Below are 18,877 nucleotides of genomic sequence, written 5' to 3'. Positions count from 1 at the left end.
TGAGATTTACCAACATTTATACTTCACTGTATGCATGTAAAATAATCAGGAGTGTCATATATATTTATATAGTATATCTACACTTAGTGAAGTGTTATCAAATGTCTTTTCTGGGACCAGAAAACCTGGTACTGCTGTGATTACAGATCTATATGAATTGAGACATGGTCGGCTATTTTATAACCAGACAAACCTGATAAATATATATAAATTCAGAAAACGGGATGATGTATGAAATTCACGAGTATATGCAGTAATACTACAGCTTGCAGTATTCTTTGTGTGTAAAATGATTCAGCTATGTGAGTAGTTTTGCAAAGATGTCAAACATTTTTTGACCAGGTGAAGGAAACCTAATGCTATGTCAGATCATTGACACTACCATTCACATGTTACAGGACACGATACTGTTTACTAGTGTCTTGCTCAGGTCTCAAATAGATATTATTGCTGAAGAAATTATCTCAGGTTACCTGTGAAAATAATATTGTAAATTAACAAAGAAAGTAACAAAATAGCCTTTTTATTACCATATAAAAACACCTGCATTATAACAGTGGTGTTAAGAAAATATTTTCGCCCGTATATAGAGTTATTTAGGAATTATCCTTATTATTATATAAGATTTACTTGCCTTATTTTTTATCCAATGAGGTTTTTCATAAGGCTTTTCTGTGTGTCTTTGTCTATTTCTCATTTTTAATGTATACCTAATAAAAATATTATTTTAAGTAGAATTTTAAGAATAAGTGTGCCCCCAAAAAGAGTTTTTTTTTTTTCCTTCTGTTTTGTACTCTCTTGTCAAAACCTACCTGTAAGATTATTAGTTGTAACCAACAGTGCAGAAACCAGTCTTTTAGGGGTCTAATTATCAAGCAGTGAAAATTGTGGCGAAGAGAACCAGTGGAGAAGTTGCCCATAGCAACCAATCAGCTTTGAAGTAGTGTTTATCAAGTACAGTCTATAAAATAATAGATAGGAGCTGATTGGTTGCTATGGGCAACTTCTCCACTGGTCCACTTCTCCACACTTTTCACTGCTTGATAAATAGACCCCTTATTAGTCTTTTGTTTCTTGAAAATGTTATATCCTAATTAAACCTTGGCACAATCCTTCCTATACCTTCTAAGTCCTGCCTATACCTTCTAGAATTGACGCTATTTGCGTACACAGTCATACAGTAAAATAAATGCCTTCAGACTTTGAAATGTGCTTCCAACGCACAAAGGTTATTATTCAAATATAAAAACAGTAGGTAACACGCTGTGATCTAAAGACAATTTAGCGCAAAGAAATTATACAGACCCAAGGTACAGTTATTACATATGCATAAAACAGTGATTAAACTTCAAATAATGAGAGAGAGAAAGAGAGAGCGCACATGTCCAAGATGGCTGGTGAGGGGGTGTGTGTGGGGGGGGTTGGGAATGACCCATGCCCTATTGGCCAAACCGCACGGTCTCTAGACAAACTCCATTATGAAAACGCACATAATGTTGTAACTTTGTAAATCATATATCCATTAATGATCACAATTATAATAACTACAACAACCTATTTGTACTATACAACAACAAAACTGAGTAGAATTATAACTATAATTACAAGACTATTAATTCACAACTTCCATCAATCAAGCACATGTTTCAATGGGGGGGGAGTGGAGTATCACATGTAATGCCATTGTCTAACCCACTTGCTGGCAGCCATCTTTAACTACCTTACACACGGTTATTACTTGTACCATTCAAAGCTGTTATTAAATTTCCATGTTATAACACTGATACCAGCCTATGATTACATTCACGATACTATACAAACTTATTCAGATAGTAAGTACCATATAGTGGCCAAAATACCAGTACTCACAATACACAATTCTGTCATAACACTGAAATAACACCAAACCTATGCCAGTCTTATTGCCATAATCACACTACTAATAATTCACCATTCCAATGACTCAAGTACTTGGGTCCAGGCCCTAATACAGCTCACCAGCGGATCTCAAACAATTATATCAACCAACACCGATCATTACAAATATCATAGTTCTGTTTCACACACTACAAAAACAATTGTACACTGCAGCGTGGATGATAATCTTACAGGCTAGCTATATCATCATAAGTCTGTGTTAGCATACAGTGGAAGTCCTTTTACTACAAACTTGTTATATACAATCTTTATAAGCTACATTACAGATAAAAACACACAACTAGCTACAGAGACCCTAATAGACTAACTACTGTATAATTTAACAACAATATACTTAGCCATATTCCAGGGGTACAAAGTCCCATTTTTGGTTGTCTTGTGATAGGAAGACCTCTCTCTCTCAATTCCTTGCTCCATGTGTGTCTGCCAGCATGTGTGTTCTCAGAATGCCATACTCCTCCCCTAACCTGTGTAAAGGGCCTCCCAAACCACCACCTTGAAACTCCTATCCCAATAGTGTGATACAAATGCTAAACAGGTCACTTCAAATGGACACAGGTCAGCCTCCAAAAGCCTTTAGTCTCCTTTTTTTCCTCAGCATGCAAATCTAAGCTGCTAACATTACATAGTACATTTTAGTGTTTTAACTCTCTACAGTCCATAAGTTGCGAACGCATGTTGCAATCCTTTCACCGATGACACTGGAAAGCTGTTGAGACAGAGTAGATCAGTACAACACCAAACACGGTTTACTTATCATATATTACACCTTAGATATTAAATAATCTTTATTTCACAACGTTAATAATAAATTAATAAACCTTGAATATTACACTTTGAAGCTATGGAACCTTTTATGTGAGTGTGCAGTGTGTAAGTATTAGGGGTTTGGGAAAAGACGCTAGTTAGATTTATGTACTGAGGACTTTTAACTTGGGGCAGATGCGTACGCATGCAGCTAATAAACAGCATTCGCATGCAGGATACTATGCATTCGCTAATGTACGTATTTTTAATGTGTATGGGGTATGGTGAAATATGCAATCGCATGATGCTAATAATAGCATCACTATATGTACTTAAGTGTGAGTTTCTCTAAAATGGCGCTGGGCGGCCATTCGCAAAATGGCGTTGTGCAGATTCTTATTTTTAAGATGGAGTCTGGTTGCCATTCTCAAGATGGCGTCGCTCCAAGCTAATTTTACACTGATTCTGTCTCACCCACTAAACCAGCTTAGACAAAAATTAGAATGTCTAATTCTATACATTTTCATCTCCTTTAAAACCTGCTACATACATTACATCTCTGTATTTTTCTGTCTTTCACTCAACCTGTTTCCTATTTGTTTTCATAATGATTATACCATGATAATTGATTATATATCTCTTTTTTTCACAGACAGCACAAGTCACACTCCATCTGTTACACCAACTATTGGATCATCTGCCCTTTCCTTGCTCAGTATGTACGAGGACAGTGAGTAGAGACTACTATGACCAAAAAAGAGAGTGGGAATCCTCTCTAACTTTGACCTCTAATTTTAGCATAGCCGCCTAGTCAACTTATGTGGGTGGAATGTGTTACTTGTACTAAAAGTTTCTTTTTTCCCCAGTTTGAAACATGTTGTCTTCGTAAATTACTTTTTAAATCATGTTTTTATTCAGAATTTCATTATATTATACCTTTTGAAGTTTTACAATAACATATACAGTATATACAACAGCATTTATATAGAAGGGTCCAACAGCGGCAGCCAACCCACACACAGCCATCCATACAACGTCTTTGTAGACAAATAGTAAGTACAAAATAGTGAGATTAAAATCCACAAAATAGCCCACCTAGGGGTAAAAACAGCACAGGAGTATGTGTGTCATAGCATACTCCCTAGCTGGCAAAATAAATAAATATATATATAGAGAGAGAGAGCTATCTTTAGAAAAAATTAGGAGAACACTTTGAAGAACTGTGGGAATCTGAGTCATTTACATATTATCTGTATTGAACAATGTCTTGTATGTACTAGCTGGCTAAAGCCTTCATGAGTAAAGCTTTGACAAATTAAAATGAGATTTTTTGAGATATATCATTAGTCCCAGTTTCATGGTTTTGAACTTTGTAATTTTGTATGCCAAAGTTACCTCAATAAATACAAATAAACTTCTTTCAACAACCAGCACATATATTTCCACATTGTATTTCCTGTATGAGAGGAGAGGGTAGAACTGGTGAAGTGTACAGGTACATACAAATACATTGTTCAGAATGTATTATTATCACTACCCTTTATTTACATGGTGCCACAAATTATCTGTGGCGCCTTACAAACAAAGTAAAGTTGAACACGCAAATAATACAATATATTCCAACAGACGGTATGGGTTAAAATCACAGTGAGATTTCTGTACAACTGAATGACTGATAAGAACAATAGCAGTCAGTGATCCAGTGTCCAGGGGGAGCAGACAGATTGGATCAGAGCTGCTGACTTGAGCTGGGGTGCACTGGAGACAAGGATAGCGCAGGGTGAGAACAAGAGGGAGACGGGCCCTGTCCTTGAAAGCTTAGAATCTAGGAAAATTCCAGCAATAAATTACTATAAATAGATAATGGCAGGGCCTGTAATAACATTCAGTAAAAATTTACTTGGCAAAAGTCATTAGTCCATATAGGAGAGGGTGGCAGAACCAAATCAGTATAATGTATATAAAAAAAAAGGCACAATTTAGGTAAATCCTACAAATTTATATACTGTAGTGCAGACATGGGTTGATTTTTGGGGCGTGGGTCCCCTGTATTGCTTTGTTTGGGTTGCTTCAGGGCATCACATTAAACACATTTTTCCTTTTTCTACTGCAGGGTCCATAGGGTATCCACAGGATACCTTGGGTATAGGCGATGGCGGCAGACATCCGGGCACCACAGAGTTAAGTTTTCTGCCTCCCAGGATGCACTTGGGGGTCCCTCTCCTATACCCCGCACCCGTGCCTCAGGCACTCGGTTTTTGTCGGTGCCCAGCTCGGAGTCGGAGGCACCTGTGCAGAGGGGGGTCTGTTGATACCCCTGAAGTTCTTCTAGCAGCTGTGGCTGCACACTGAGTGTACAGCATGGACAGTCAGTACTGACGTCCATGCCGTCACTCCTTCCCCCCCCCTGCTGGTACCAGAACGCCGGTACTGATCCGGGGATCCTGGTGGGTAACTGGCCGGATTTACGGGGGACAAAGGTAAGCGTCGGGGTCCCGCGGTGGGTCTCCGCCGAATAGAACAGTCCTGAGTCCCCAGGCAGGAGGCTCCCTGGGGACTGGCCGCAGCGTGGAGCCAGGTACTGCACCTGCGCTTCCACTACCCCCCTGGGACAGCGGGCCACGGCGGTGCAGAAACGCTCTGGCGTCCCGGGGGTTAAATGCAGGCCAGGGGAGTGCGCCTTCCCTGCACAGCTGCCGGCGACTTCCCCACTGCACACGGCCTCTCCACAGCAATCTGAGCCAGTGCAGCCGCTCCTCCCCCGGACTCCGCCTCCTCCTTGGCGGCCATCTTTTTACATGTGGCAAACGTTGGAAGCTGAACGCTGGCTGGCATTGTGGTCCCCCGCATACCTCTCCGCTGATAGCAGGTCAAAGTATGCAGCGCTGTTTCCTACCAGACTCTGTGTCTGTGTAGTTGAGCTCAACGCTGATAGTGCAGGGTTGATTTCTGCATTGTATGTGACTTCATGCTAGCGCTGCTGCCTGTACTTAATTTCGGTCTGTCAGCCATTTTACCTATCCCTGTCTTTCTCTGCTAAAGCCCTTGCGGTGCAGTGTCGCAGGGTGGTTATTACCTCACTAATGTTGTCAGTGAGTTGTGTCACCTACAGTCTAAAGTGTCACTCATCATGTCTGACAGTGAACATGATTTTCCCCTACATCCAAAATGTACCGTATGTCATATACAGTTGGTGGAGGGTATTGGGCACTCTGCGGGGTTATGTAAAGCATGTTTTCTCCTCACACGCCCTATGACTGTCTCTGCAACTGTGCAGGAACCTCCCTGGGCTTGTTTCGCTAAGACGCTTACAACCCTGGTGGGCCAGCTAGCGTCACCCCCTACTTTGCCCCAGATGGGGTTTTCACAGCAATCAATGGTGGTGTCTCCCATACAGGGATTCCCTAGACAGTGGTCCCCCAGAGTCTCCCACTATCCCCCCCAGGTCACCCAAGAACCTGCGTGGGTTAGTTCCCTGTCCACTATGGTGCAACACCTGTCGGACGTATTACAGGGGGAGTCATCATTATGGCCGCATAAGCGACCGCTGCAATCTCAGACTGATCAATTTGATAAGGATGATGTGTCATCTGATGACGGAGAGATGCTTGACCTTTCTGACCAGGAGCCTTTCCGTACTAAGGAGACGGAGTCTAAGGTCTATATACCGGGCCTTATACATGCGGCCCGCACGGCCTTGGTTATTGAAGATGACGAACCCCCTGTAGCCAAATCAAAATATGCCTTTATCAAGGATGTTAAAGGTGATGCTACGGTATTTCCCCTATCTGGCCAGCTAGTGGATCATCTAGAGGAAGCGTGGAAAACTCTGGGTAAACATTACCAGCCTCAAAGACGTTTGGTAGTGGCATATCCCTTTGCAGAAAATTATTTCTCCCAAGTGGGAAACTCCTCCACAAGTGGATTCTCCTGTCACTCGTCTAGTGAAGAGTGCTACATTGCCTATTCCCTCTATGTCCTCCTTAAAGGATCCTACGGATCGCTAGGTTGAAATATGTCTCAAATCCATGTATTCCCTTGCAGGAGGAGTGTCCAGACCGGCTATGGCCGTGTGCTGGGTGGCTAGAGCCATGGAGCGGTGGGCTGATACTTTGGAGGCGTCTCTGGACCCGGACTCATCAGCTGACCAGGTGAAGTTGGTGGATAATCTAAGGGACTCAGCCACATACATTAATGAGGCGGCCTTGGATATTGGCCTTCTTGCGTCTAGGATCTCCTCGGCAGCAGTTGCAGCTCGTCGCACCCTGTGTTTGCGTTCTTGGAAGGCGGATGCTGATTCCAAGAAGGGTTTGGAGGGTTTACCCTTTAATGGAGAAGTCCTTTTTGGCCCTGATCTGGACAATTGTGGCTACCCTGGTGGCAACTAAGTCCACGTGCTACAGTCCCATCAGGGTCGGGCTCTTCGTCCTTTCGGCCCTATAGAACCTAGAGTAAGCCTAGGGTACAGTCCTTTCCGAGGCGGACTGCCGCCAAGAAACCTACAAAGCCAAAGAAGCAGGCTTGGAGTACCAGACGCCCTGCTCCCAAGTCCGATGACAAGCCTTGACGGGATGGACCTCTCTTTGGGGGACCCCAAAGTGGGAGGCCCACTTCTTCAATTCGCCCAAAGCTGGTGTCTGACCACTTCAGACACATGGGTAAGAGAAGTGATTTCTCAGGGGTACAGAAACCCAATGGGTCCTACCGGCCAATACTCAACCTCAAATCCCTCAACAAATTTTTGAGGGTTTCTCAGTTCTGGATGGAGACCCTGTGTACCATCATCCTAGCGATGGAGCCTGGGGATTTCATGGTGTCGCTGGATATTCAGGATGCTTACCTGCATATCCCTATTGCTTCAGTGCACCAGCGTTTCCTCAGGTTTGCAGTGGTCCGCGGCCACTTCCAATTTCAGGCACTGCCCTTTGGTCTGGCCACAGCGCCTCGAGTGTTTACCAAAGTTATGGCAGCTCACCTACGGATGCAGGGAGTTCGCTTGTTACCCTATCTGGACGACCTCCTGTTGTTGGCGGAGTCTCCAGAGAAACTTCAGCGCCATCTGCAACTGACAGTCTCTGTATTGCAGACTCACAGCTGGCTGATAAATTGAAAGAAGTCCTCCTTGGTACCATCACAGAGGATGCTCCATCTAGGAGCTCTGTTGGACTCCTAACATCAGAGGATCTTTGTGACGGAGGAAAAGATCTCTGCGTTACAGGCGAAAGTTCGAATTTGCCTACGGAGTCGCCAGGTGTCTATTCAGTCGGCGACGAGGTTACTGGGTTCCATGGTGTCGGATGTTCGAATGGTGGAGTTTGCCCAGTTCCACTCCAGACCTCTGCAGAAGTTGATCCTCTCCAGATGGAATGGGTTGCCCCAGCGGATAAAGACACAGACTATGGTGCTTTCCCCAGATGTACGGCTGTCTCTGGCCTGGTGGCTGCAGACGGCTCACCTGAACAAGGGGTGCCCCTTTTGGATTGCGAACTGGGTCCTTCTGAAGACGGACACCAGTCTCCGAGGCTGGGAAGCAGTGACGGGTCCACATTTCTTCCAGGGAAGGTGGACACCAGTAGAAGCTGCTTTTCCAATAAACATATTGGAACTTCGGGCAGTATTCAAGGCTCTCCAGCAAGCAAGGCAGGTACTGCACGGAAGACCCGTGCAGGTACAGTTAGACAACGCCACCCCGGTGGCTTACATAAACCACCAAGGAGGGACCCGCAGTCACAGAGGATGCTCCATCTAGGAGCTCTATTGGACTCCCAACATCAGAGGATCTTTGTGACGGAGGAAAAGATCTCTGCGTTACAGGCGAAAGTTCGAATTTGCCTACGGAATCGCCAGGTGTCTATTCAGTCGGCGACGAGGTTACTGGGTTCCATGGTGTCGGATGTTCTACATGGTGGAGTTTGCCCAGTTCCACTCCAGACCTCTGCAGAAGTTGATCCTCTCCAGATGGAATGGGTTGCCCCAGCGGATAAAGACACAGACTATGGTGCTTTCCCCAGAGGTACGGCTGTCTCTGGCCTGGTGGCTGCAGACGGCTCACCTGAACAAGGGGTGCCCCTTTTGGATTGCGAACTGGGTCCTTCTGATGACGGACGCCAGTCTCCGAGGCTGGGGAGCAGTGACGGGTCCACATTTCTTCCAGGGAAGGTGGACACCAGTAGAAGCTGCTTTTCCAATAAACATATTGGAACTTCGGGCAGTATTCAAGGCTCTACAGCAAGCAAGGCAGGTACTGCACGGAAGACCCGTGCAGGTACAGTTAGACAGCGCCACCTCGGCTTACATAAACCGCCAAGGAGGGACCCGCAGTCAGGCGGCTCTGACAGAGGTGTTCATACCAGGAGTCCTCAACTGGGAAGCAGACTTTCTCAGCCGTCAAGACGTGCATGAGTGATCTCTTCACCAGGAGGTGTTTCAGCTACTGGTGAACAAGTGGGGCCTACCAGAGATAGATCTCATGGCCTCCCGACACAACAACAAACTGCTGGTGTTCGGGTCAAGAACAAGAGTTGCAAAAGCTTGTCAGGTGGACGCCCTGTCGGTCAGTTGGACCTTCCAGTATGCGTACCTCTTCCCTCTGTTCTCCCTTCCTCGAGTGCTATGCAAGTTCAAGCAAGAAGGCGGCACGCTCCTACTGATAGCTCCAGCGTGGCCCAGACGGCACTGGTACTCAGACCTTCGGAGTCTCTCGGACACTCCGATGCTGTTGCCTCAATGTCTGGACCTGTTATCTCAGGGTCCTTGTCATCATCCGGACCTGGGTCGGCTGTCTTTGACGCATGGCTATTGAGACTGCCCTCTTGAGGTCCAGGGGTTTTTCCAGCTCTGTGATTAACACCATGTTACGAGCTCAGAGACCTTCATCTGCCAGCATCTACCATCGAGTATGTCGTGCTTTCTTTCAGTGGTGTCGCCCTAGAGGTTATGCTCCCCGGCTGTTTCAGTTATCCAGGTTGCTGGCTTACCTACAGGCAGGTTTAAATCAAGGTCTTCGCCTTGCCTCTCTGAAGGTGCAGGTGTCTGCCCTGTCTGTATGGTTTCATCGTAGGATTGCTACGATTACTGATGTCCGCACCTTTATGCAAGGTGTACTACGTATCCAGCCTCCCTTTGTTCCACCTGTGGCGCCTTGGTATCTGGCTGTGGTCCTAAGGGCTCTTCAAAGACCGCCATTTCAACCATTGGGCTCAGTGGACTTGAAATGGCTTACTCTTAAGACAGTTTTCATTCTGGCCATTGCCTCGGCCAGAAGGGTTTTCGGAATTGGGGGCTTTGTCATGTAGACCTCCATTCCTCATTTTTCATAGAAACAGGGCTGTGCTTCGCACTCGTCCTGAATTTCTTCCGAAGGTGGTATCTAGTTTCCATATCAACGAGGAAATTATTGTGCCGGCCTTTAATTCACCGGACCATTCGGTTGGTGAGGCCACCTTGGATGTGGTTCAGGCCTTAAAACTTTATGTTGACCGCACTGCTTCTTTTCGGAAGTCGGACTCTTTGTCCTTTATGGTTTCCTGAAGAAGGGTTGGCCTGCCACTAAACAAACATTGGCAGATGGATTTGCTTGGCTATATCTGAAGCTTATGTTCATGAAGGCCTTCCTGTTCCATCTTCTGTTAGGGCTCATTCCATTAGGTTTATGGGTCCTTCGTGGGCAGCTCGACGTGGCGCCTCGGCGGTTCAGCTTTGCAAGGCTGCCACGTGGTCATCTGTCCATACTTTCGTACGGTATTATGCATTTGATACCTACGCCTCTCAGGATGCTACCTTCGGGCGGCAGATTCTCCTTACAGCACAGGAGTGTCCCCACCCTTGAAGGATACTGCTTCGGGACATCCCCAAGGTATCCTGTGGTTACCCTATGGACCCTGCAGTAGAAAATAAGAGATATGGTAAGAACTTACCCTTGTTATCTCTCTTTCTACGAAGTCCATAGGGTTCCACAGGACTGTCGCACCTGTACTGCAGATAGGCTTTGCTCTGGTCACCGTTTTTTCCGTCTCTGGTGAGAATGTGATTCTTGTGTGTTCCAGACTTTTTTATCTCTTTGTTCTCCTCCTCCGGGCCTATGGCTTGTGACATAACTGAGTGCCTGAGGCTCGGGGGCGGGGTATAGGAGAGGGACCCCAGTGCTTCCTGGGAGGCTGAAAACTTAACTCTGTGGTGCCCTGATGTCTGCCGCCATCGCCTATACCCAAGGTAGCCTGTGGAACCCTATGGACTTCGTAGAAATAGAGATAACAAGGGTAAGTTCTTACCATATCTCTTATTTTTGCACTTTTAGCACCTCTATTGTTTGTTTATTACAGTATATGTATTATTTTCACATCTTTATTTTTCACCTTACTTCTAATATATGCAGCAGTAGAAATTGAATACTACCTGCTCTTACTTTTGGGGTAGTAGTATGAGCAGCGGGCACTAGGAGTAATCCCCACTCCTAATTAGCTTTAAGTAAAAACAATAGTTGTGCCTACGCTTGAAAGATGGTGAGGTGGTAATGAGATAAATGAATAGAGATAACTAAGTACAAATGGTGAGTATTTTATTTATTTATAAGTTGCAGAGTTATGGAGTCACAGTGCTCCTTGTCTGCTAAACATTTTTGATGCAGGGTGGGAAGGGGAATAATGATGGATGCCGGATGGAACACGGAGGTGTCTAGTGCCAACATGGTTGGGACTAGTAATTGTTGTTATAGGGGGTGGTGTGCGTATAGCACACCTATGTCCTGTGAAACACCACGATCCTCCATTGTCCTTGGTGGTAATCGACCCGCTGCCTGCTGCTTGAGTGTGTGCCACGTTACACACTCCCTGCTCCTATCTATCTAACACTTTTCTACACTTCACCTTTTCTCATTAGAGTGATGCCCTGGGGTGGCTTAGCTGGGCTGGTTTGGGGGTGTCCTGCACTCTGGATTTCAACCCCAGTATGTTAGGGACCTACCCTAAGAGGTTACTTGGACTTGGTGGGTAGGCCCATAACCTTGGCCATGATTATGCTAAATTTTATTTCAAAATGTATTATATATCATTAGTAATGTTGGAGTTGTGCACTTGTATGTTTTCTTTTTGTGTCTGCAACAATAGTCCATTATATATATTCAGAGTGTGCAGTCTAAGGACTTTTTCCACATAATATATTCCAACAGACGGTACGGGGGAAAATCACAGTGAGATTTCTGTACAACTGAATGACTGATAAGAACAATAGCAGTCAGTGATCCAGTGTCCAGGGGGAGCAGACAGATTGGATCAGAGCTGCTGACTTGAGTTGGGGTGCACTGGAGACGAGAATAGCGCAGGGTGAGAACAAGAGGGAGACGGGCCCTGTCCTTGAAAGCTTAGAATCTAGGAAAATTCCAGCAATAAATTACTATAAATAGATAATGGCAGGGCCTGTAATAACATTTAGTAAAAATATACTTGGCAAAAGTCATTAGTCCATATAGGAGAGGGTGGCAGAACCAAATCAGTATAATGTATAAAAAAAAAAAAAACAGTTTCTTCTCTATTCTTAATCTATTGCTGGCAGTGCCTCCATCTTGACAGGAAGTAGAGGTAGTAGTCACCTAGGGGTCATCTCAGGGAAACCCCATAACCCAGTATTGTTCAAAGTGACCAAATTAGCTTTCTTTCCCAAAAGTCGACACCAAACACAGTTATCAAAGAAATGAAAACCCCTTTGTGTGGGGTGTTGTTAATATTTATTAAAATAATACAATTAAAGGGAAGTCAATAAGTTAAATATACAATAACACTCACAAATTAATAACTTCCGTCTTTACCAATGTATCACAATAATACTTTTCAAAGAATGTTACAAGTAGTGATCAAATTCATCTAGGTAACAGGTACTTTTTGCTTTAGTGATAAGGATACTGAATTTAAACCTCTATACGCTCCTGCCTATACCTTCTAAAAACCTGCCTATACCTTCTAAAATTGACGCTTTTTGCGTACGCAGTCATACAGTAAAATAAAAGCCTTCAGACCTTGAACATGTGTTTCCAAAGCACAAAGTATTATTCAAGCAATGTATATATAGTTACACGCTGTGATCGAAGTACAATTTAGCGCAGAAAATTACACAGACCCAAGGTACAGTTATACATACGCACGCGCTCTGGGACCAGATTCCGGCATCAACAAGAAACCTCCATCAACAGCATCAGCATGAAGACTCCAGATTGGGGTCAGAACACACATATATATACCCTTACAAAAATTGACTATACAATACAAAAGTTTGGCATGGTTTCATTGGTTCCCAGTGTGGGTGCATCTGTTACAGGATATGTAACAGGTTGATTCAAATGGACACAGGTCAGCCTCAGACAGCCTATTTCTCCTCTATTCCCCCTGCATACAAATCTAAGCTGTTAATTTTACAAAGTACATTTTAGTGTTTTAACTCTCTACTGTTCATAATTTGAGAATGCAGGTTGCGATCTCACCGATTGATATCGGAAAGCTGTTGAGAGAGAGTCGATCATTACAACACCAAACACTGTTTGCTTATCATGCACTATACCTTAGATACCAAATCTTTTATTTCACAGCATTAGTAATAACGGGATAAAACTTGAATCTTATACTTTGAAGCTATGGAACCTTTTACGTGAATGTGCTGTGTGTAAGTATTAGGGGTTTGGGAAAAGACGCTAGTTAACTTGGGGCAGATGCGTACGCACGAAGCTAATAAACAGCATTCGCATGCGGGGTATTATGCATTCACTAATGCGACATGTTAACAGCGCAACTGTGCATAATGTGCGTTGTTTATGCATGTGATTCTATTTATGATGGATTTAATATAAATATATATATATATACACTCCTTACTAACATTTTTAAACTGCAATGCAATGTGTTATGGGCAGTGAGCTGGGTGGAGACCCCCCGCCGATTGCTGGTGCCATCCTGTCTGAGAGTGAGTTTAAAAGCTTTCTTCTGCCTAATTAGGATACCTGTGTCAGTTCTTTTCAAGCAGATTTCTTACCATTGTTCATTCAGTCAAATTCAAGTGTCTGGGCCATATTACAATTGCCACAGCTACACCTGTCCACATGTGGGGTATCTCCCTTTACATGCAAAAACACCCACAGTTCCTGGTGTATTGTCTTTTCTAATTACTTTTCTCAGGAAGCTGTTTTTCTAGACTGCGTGAATACTGTGTTTGTTATGGTATTTTTTTATGCAAGGTTGTCCTAAGATACATCAGGGTATGGTTTCTGAAAGGATTATTAAAACATTGCCATATGTACTGAGCTTGTGAATTGTAACTTAAAATGGTGCTGGGTGGACATTCGCAAAATGGCGTCGTGCAGATTCTAATTTTTAAGATGGAGTCTTGTATCCATTCGCAAGATGGCGTCGTTTCGATCTAATTTTAAGCTGATCTTGTCTCAGCCAATTATCCAGCTTCGACAGCCCACCCTTTGATAGCGAACAACATGCTATCACATTCTGGTTTTAAAAATATTTAGGCTTACATTTTGATATATTATTTAATGTTATTATGGGATGGCACAATAATAATGTGTCTCTGGGAGGGGACATAAAACTACAATTATACGCACACCGCGGATCTTGGAAGATCATGGGAGTGATGTGGGGATGCATCAATCCTATAAAGGCAGTCTTGAGGGGGAATAGGGACTTACATTATTTGAGGTGTTTTTAAAATATCATTTTAATAATACATTTTATGCACGTCTAAATATAATACATTATATGATGGTATTTCCTAGTTCAGGGTTGTAATGCAGTTCTATATTCACCCCAGTATTCATATTGTCATTGCTGACCACCATCATAATTTCGTTCTTTCGTTTTACCTTATCTTTACATTTTACACACTTCACCGCAGTAGGAACACACCGGACATATATGCCAATTACTATGATGACAACCAGTATGAGGATCAGGAGTTTACCTATGCTTGCGATCATTTCCTGGACCCATTTCCCTAGGCCTGAGAACCATTTTGCTGGGTTCAACCATGAAACCTTCTCCTCCACTTCAGCCACTGAAGCATTATGGTTCTTCTGAAATTCCCATTTTAGCTGCAGAATTTCATCCATCTTTCGGTCTATCACCTCCTTGGGGTCGCTGGTATCATTGGTGACACAGGTGCAACACTTCACTCCAAATTGGGTGGCCAAAGGTACGCAGTACCCTCCAGTGACAGCGGTTAAATAATTTAACACTAGTCTGTGTTGCACCAGTTCTTTCTTGTACACTTGCAATTCCCTACCTGTATACCTGAATGTGTCATCATACATCTCGGTGATATTATCTATCAATTTAGCGAGATCCTTAATATATCTAAAATTTAATGTACCCCAAGCGATCCTGGTGGGATCCAGTGCTACTAAAACTTGAAAGCCAGTTGTCTCTCTAACTGAGTGGCTTTATGCACGTCACCAGGTATCATATTTCTTTTGCCTCTGTGTTCATACTGCGTGTGAAGATATGGTGATGGTGTGTTTTTATGAATACCAAGCATTTCAACATGTGTGAGGGTCATAACCTCTGGGACTACTCTTCCCAGGTAACACAAACCTTCGGAACTCTGGGAGAGCCACTTATACGCTTTTCTTCCACATATAAAATATACATTATCGTGGAGAACATAAGGAATAGTATGCATCATTATCATTAAACACATTTCCCTTGCAAATAATCCTATCTCAGGCTCTTCCATCTGGTACATGCAAGTTTCTGGTTGTATTATCTTAGCACAATATTCATCTGGTACCTTACCAATAATTTCTTTGGTGGAACTTAATGTATACCAATACCTAAAGTGTCTCCCATTAGATCTAATTGAGCGTAACAGATCATGATTCATAGACTCATTATCAGCTCCCAGTGAGGTCATCGTCTGATTATTCCCCGTCACTTCCCAACTCCCTGGTTTATTGGTGTTGGTTATGTTTAAACACAAAAGTGATCTATCTACTTGGAATTGATAGAGTTTGAAATGAGGTGGTTTGGATGAGAGAAATTTTCCATCCAGCGTTTTCCCTATTTGCAATTCTAAAATTTCCGTAATATTTAGCGGAAATGGCACCAACCCTACATTATGCTGACCCTGTGGCACGTGTGAGCACACCCAACAATCGGTCTGGTTTAATACTTTGCCTACCATGCTATGATAATCCTCTAATGGATACCCACCCCAGTACGGGTTATATTTAGGCTGGCACCGTTGGATACAGTTCTCATCAACTAGGGACCCACAAAGCTCACAAATACAGGAATCTTCAGACGATAACCATCCACACCGTTCCCGAGTAGCCGGAATAGCAGTTACAGTACTAAGATTGGTCAGACACTAGCCCTGATTGGCATAGCACTCCTCCTCCTGACTCCACTCCATCAGCTCCCATCTCCTCTATCGGTCCCCCGTCACAGAAACTGGAAATTTATGAACCAACCAGAATAGTAAACTCTGGAAGAGAATATGAAAATTAACACAGCAGGCCAGTCCATTGCCACAACAAAGACCTGCAAATTTCTTTTAGTTAAGGTATCTCACTACAACCTTTCAATCCTCCCGGAACAAGCTCACGATCGACAGGTCCACGTTATCAGCCTTGTTTCCGCCTTGTTTCTCCACTGGTTGGTTGACCTTTTTGCAGTGAGTGGAATGGACCCAGGTATCTCTCAGCCACCTTCAAAGATGTGGTACTCAACAGCAACACCTGGTACGGACCTTCCCACCGATCAGTTAAATAACCTGAACGCAAGAAATTTCTGATCATAACATATTCTCCAGGTTCAACATCATGACAGTTAGTTTCAGGCATATCATGGGACAACAATTTCAGTTTCTGCTGTTGCTGTTTTAACTGTTTACTCATTGATATAAGATACCTTACAGTTACCTCGTTGTTACCCTTCAAGTCTTCCTGTGGATTTATAATCAAATGAGGTTGTCTACCAAACAGTGTTTCAAAGGGGGACAGATTTAGAGGGGGTCTAGGAGTGGTCCTTCTACAATGTAGGACCAACGGTAATGCTTCTGGCCATCCTAGTCCGGTCATGATTTTACTTAACTTATTTTTAATAGTCCCGTTCATCCTCTCTACCTTGGCGCTGCCCTGCGGTCTGTAGGGGATGTGAAGTCGACTATTAATACCCATCAGTTTACACATTTTGAAAAACATCACCTGTGAAATGAGTACCCCTGTCACTCTCGATAATTTTAGGGATACCGTATCTCCATACAAACTCCTGTACTATTTTCTTGGCAGTAAACACAGCAGTATTAGTGGCCACTGGGTAGGCCTCAACCCAATTGGAAAACACGTCAGTGCACACTTATACATACTTGAGATTCCTGCAGGGTGGTAATTGGATGAAATCAATTTGTATTACCTGGAAAGGTCCGTCAGTCGGAGGAATGTGGGATGGTTCAGTAGGGATCGCTTTCCCTATGTTCTTCCTCAAGCAGGTCAGACAGGACATTGCTCTCTTTTCTGCTTGTGAAGAAAAACTGGACAACAGTATGCTCTCACCAATTTGCACATACCTTGCTTTCCCAGATGAGTCAGACCGTGTGCTGCCTCAGCCAGGCTGGGGTAAATATGCCTTGGGGGCTACTGGCTTACCTTGTCCGTCCCACCAGTGCCCGGAGGACGCTTGCCCACATCCCTTGGACTTCCAGACTGACTTTTCCTGGATTGAACACAAACTTTGCATCTCAATTAATTTCAGCATATCCATTGTTTGAAAAGACATAATTTGTTCCATTGGTATGTTAATTTTTAACCCTGCTGCCCATTTTGCAGCTTCATCTGCTCTATTGTTGCCCAGTGACACCGGATCATCCTCACATGTATGGGCTTTACACTTAATTACTGCCACCATTCTGGGCAGTTGGATTGCTTTTAGTAATTGTTTTATATGTCTGGAATGCAGTGGCTTAACTAGGGGGGTCGGGCAGGATGCGTGCCCTGGGCACAGTGGGCTCGTTTTAGGCCAAAATGCATTGAAATCAATGGAAACAGCAAAAGCGCATACTTTGCGATATCTCCTCTTGTAGCAAACAGACAGCTCAAAATTACACACAATGTGTTGAAGACCAAGGCCCACAAATGTGATGTGAAATGGTTTTTCTCCCATGTTGTGTTTAAGAGAAAACAGCTAATGTTAGGCCAAAATGCATTCAAATCAATGGAAACAGCATAAGCGCTTTCTTTGTGATATCTCCTCTTGTAGCAAACACAGACAGTTCAAAATTTGACACAATGTGTTGAAGAACAAGGCGCACAAATGTGATGTGAAATGATTTTTTTCCCATGTTGCGTTTAAGAGAAAACAGCAATGCTAATTTTAGGCCAAAATGCATTGAAACCAATGGAAACAGCAAAAGCGCATACTTTGCCATATCTCCTCTTGTAGCAAACACAGACAGCTCAAAATTACACACCGTGTGTTGAATCCCTCAGCGAGAGGTCACCCATTTCAGAGCTCCCAGGCCTCTGGTAGTATTTGGAGCCAGCGGTCTCTCCTGAGTGTTTCCCCCAGCAGAGGATGGACCCTCCTGGGGAGGAGGATGATGGCGATCCCCAGGCTTTTGGTCCTGGAGGAGGGCCTGGTGGTGGGCCTAGCGATCCAGGTCTGAGGAGGGCTGTGGTGCTGTTAACCCAGCTCTCCTCCAGAGAGGCCAGCGGTGACCTGATGGTTGCGGGCCCGGCGGTGTTGGAGGGAGCCTCCAAACCAGAGGAGGCTGGTCCCCCGGGTGAAATAACCCTGGGGAGCAAGGTGCTTACGAGTCCGGACGGTGAGGAGGAGGCTCTTTGTGTCGATGGCCAGGACCAGGATGCAGGGTTGTCCAGTGGTGAGTCTGCGATGAGCCAGGGGAGCTGCAGTGAGGCGGAGAGTGATGAGACGGAGGATGAGTTCCTTGGCCTAGGGCCGGATGAAATCAAGCGTGAGGTCCGGCGGGCTCAGGCCTGGATCTCAGCCATGAAAAATAAAAGGCAAAGTGCTAAAAGTTGGTAGAAGCCCATTCTCAGCAGTGAAATTGAGGATCTGGGAAGGAAGGTGGCAAGGCTGGAGAATCTCTCAGCTGCGTGAGGAAGAAAAAAAGAAAAAGACCTTACCAGGCTCTGATGCGGCCGCGGGAGCTCCGGTTTCCATTCTGGTTCCTGCTGGTGTGGCTG

General features: G+C 44.2%; 1 protein-coding gene across 1 annotated transcript in view; it reads left to right on the top strand.

Annotated features, from left to right (window-relative positions):
• The window catches only part of YJU2 (YJU2 splicing factor homolog), a 313,756-nt gene extending 309,645 nt beyond the window's left edge, over positions 1 to 4,111 (top strand). The window contains exon 8 of the mRNA XM_088444090.1: positions 3,338 to 4,111. Within this exon, the coding sequence (XP_088300216.1) occupies positions 3,338 to 3,423 (86 nt within the window). The 3' untranslated portion in view covers positions 3,424 to 4,111. The remainder of the gene's footprint in view (positions 1 to 3,337) is intronic.
• The last annotated feature ends 14,766 nt before the right edge of the window (positions 4,112 to 18,877 follow it).

The sequence above is a fragment of the Taudactylus pleione genome, unplaced genomic scaffold (assembly GCF_031769625.1).
Source record: "Taudactylus pleione unplaced genomic scaffold, aTauple2 ptg000347l, whole genome shotgun sequence".
NCBI lineage: Eukaryota > Metazoa > Chordata > Amphibia > Anura > Myobatrachidae > Taudactylus > Taudactylus pleione.
Note: the sequence above shows the minus strand (reverse complement) of the source record. Positions and strands in the feature narration are given on the sequence as shown.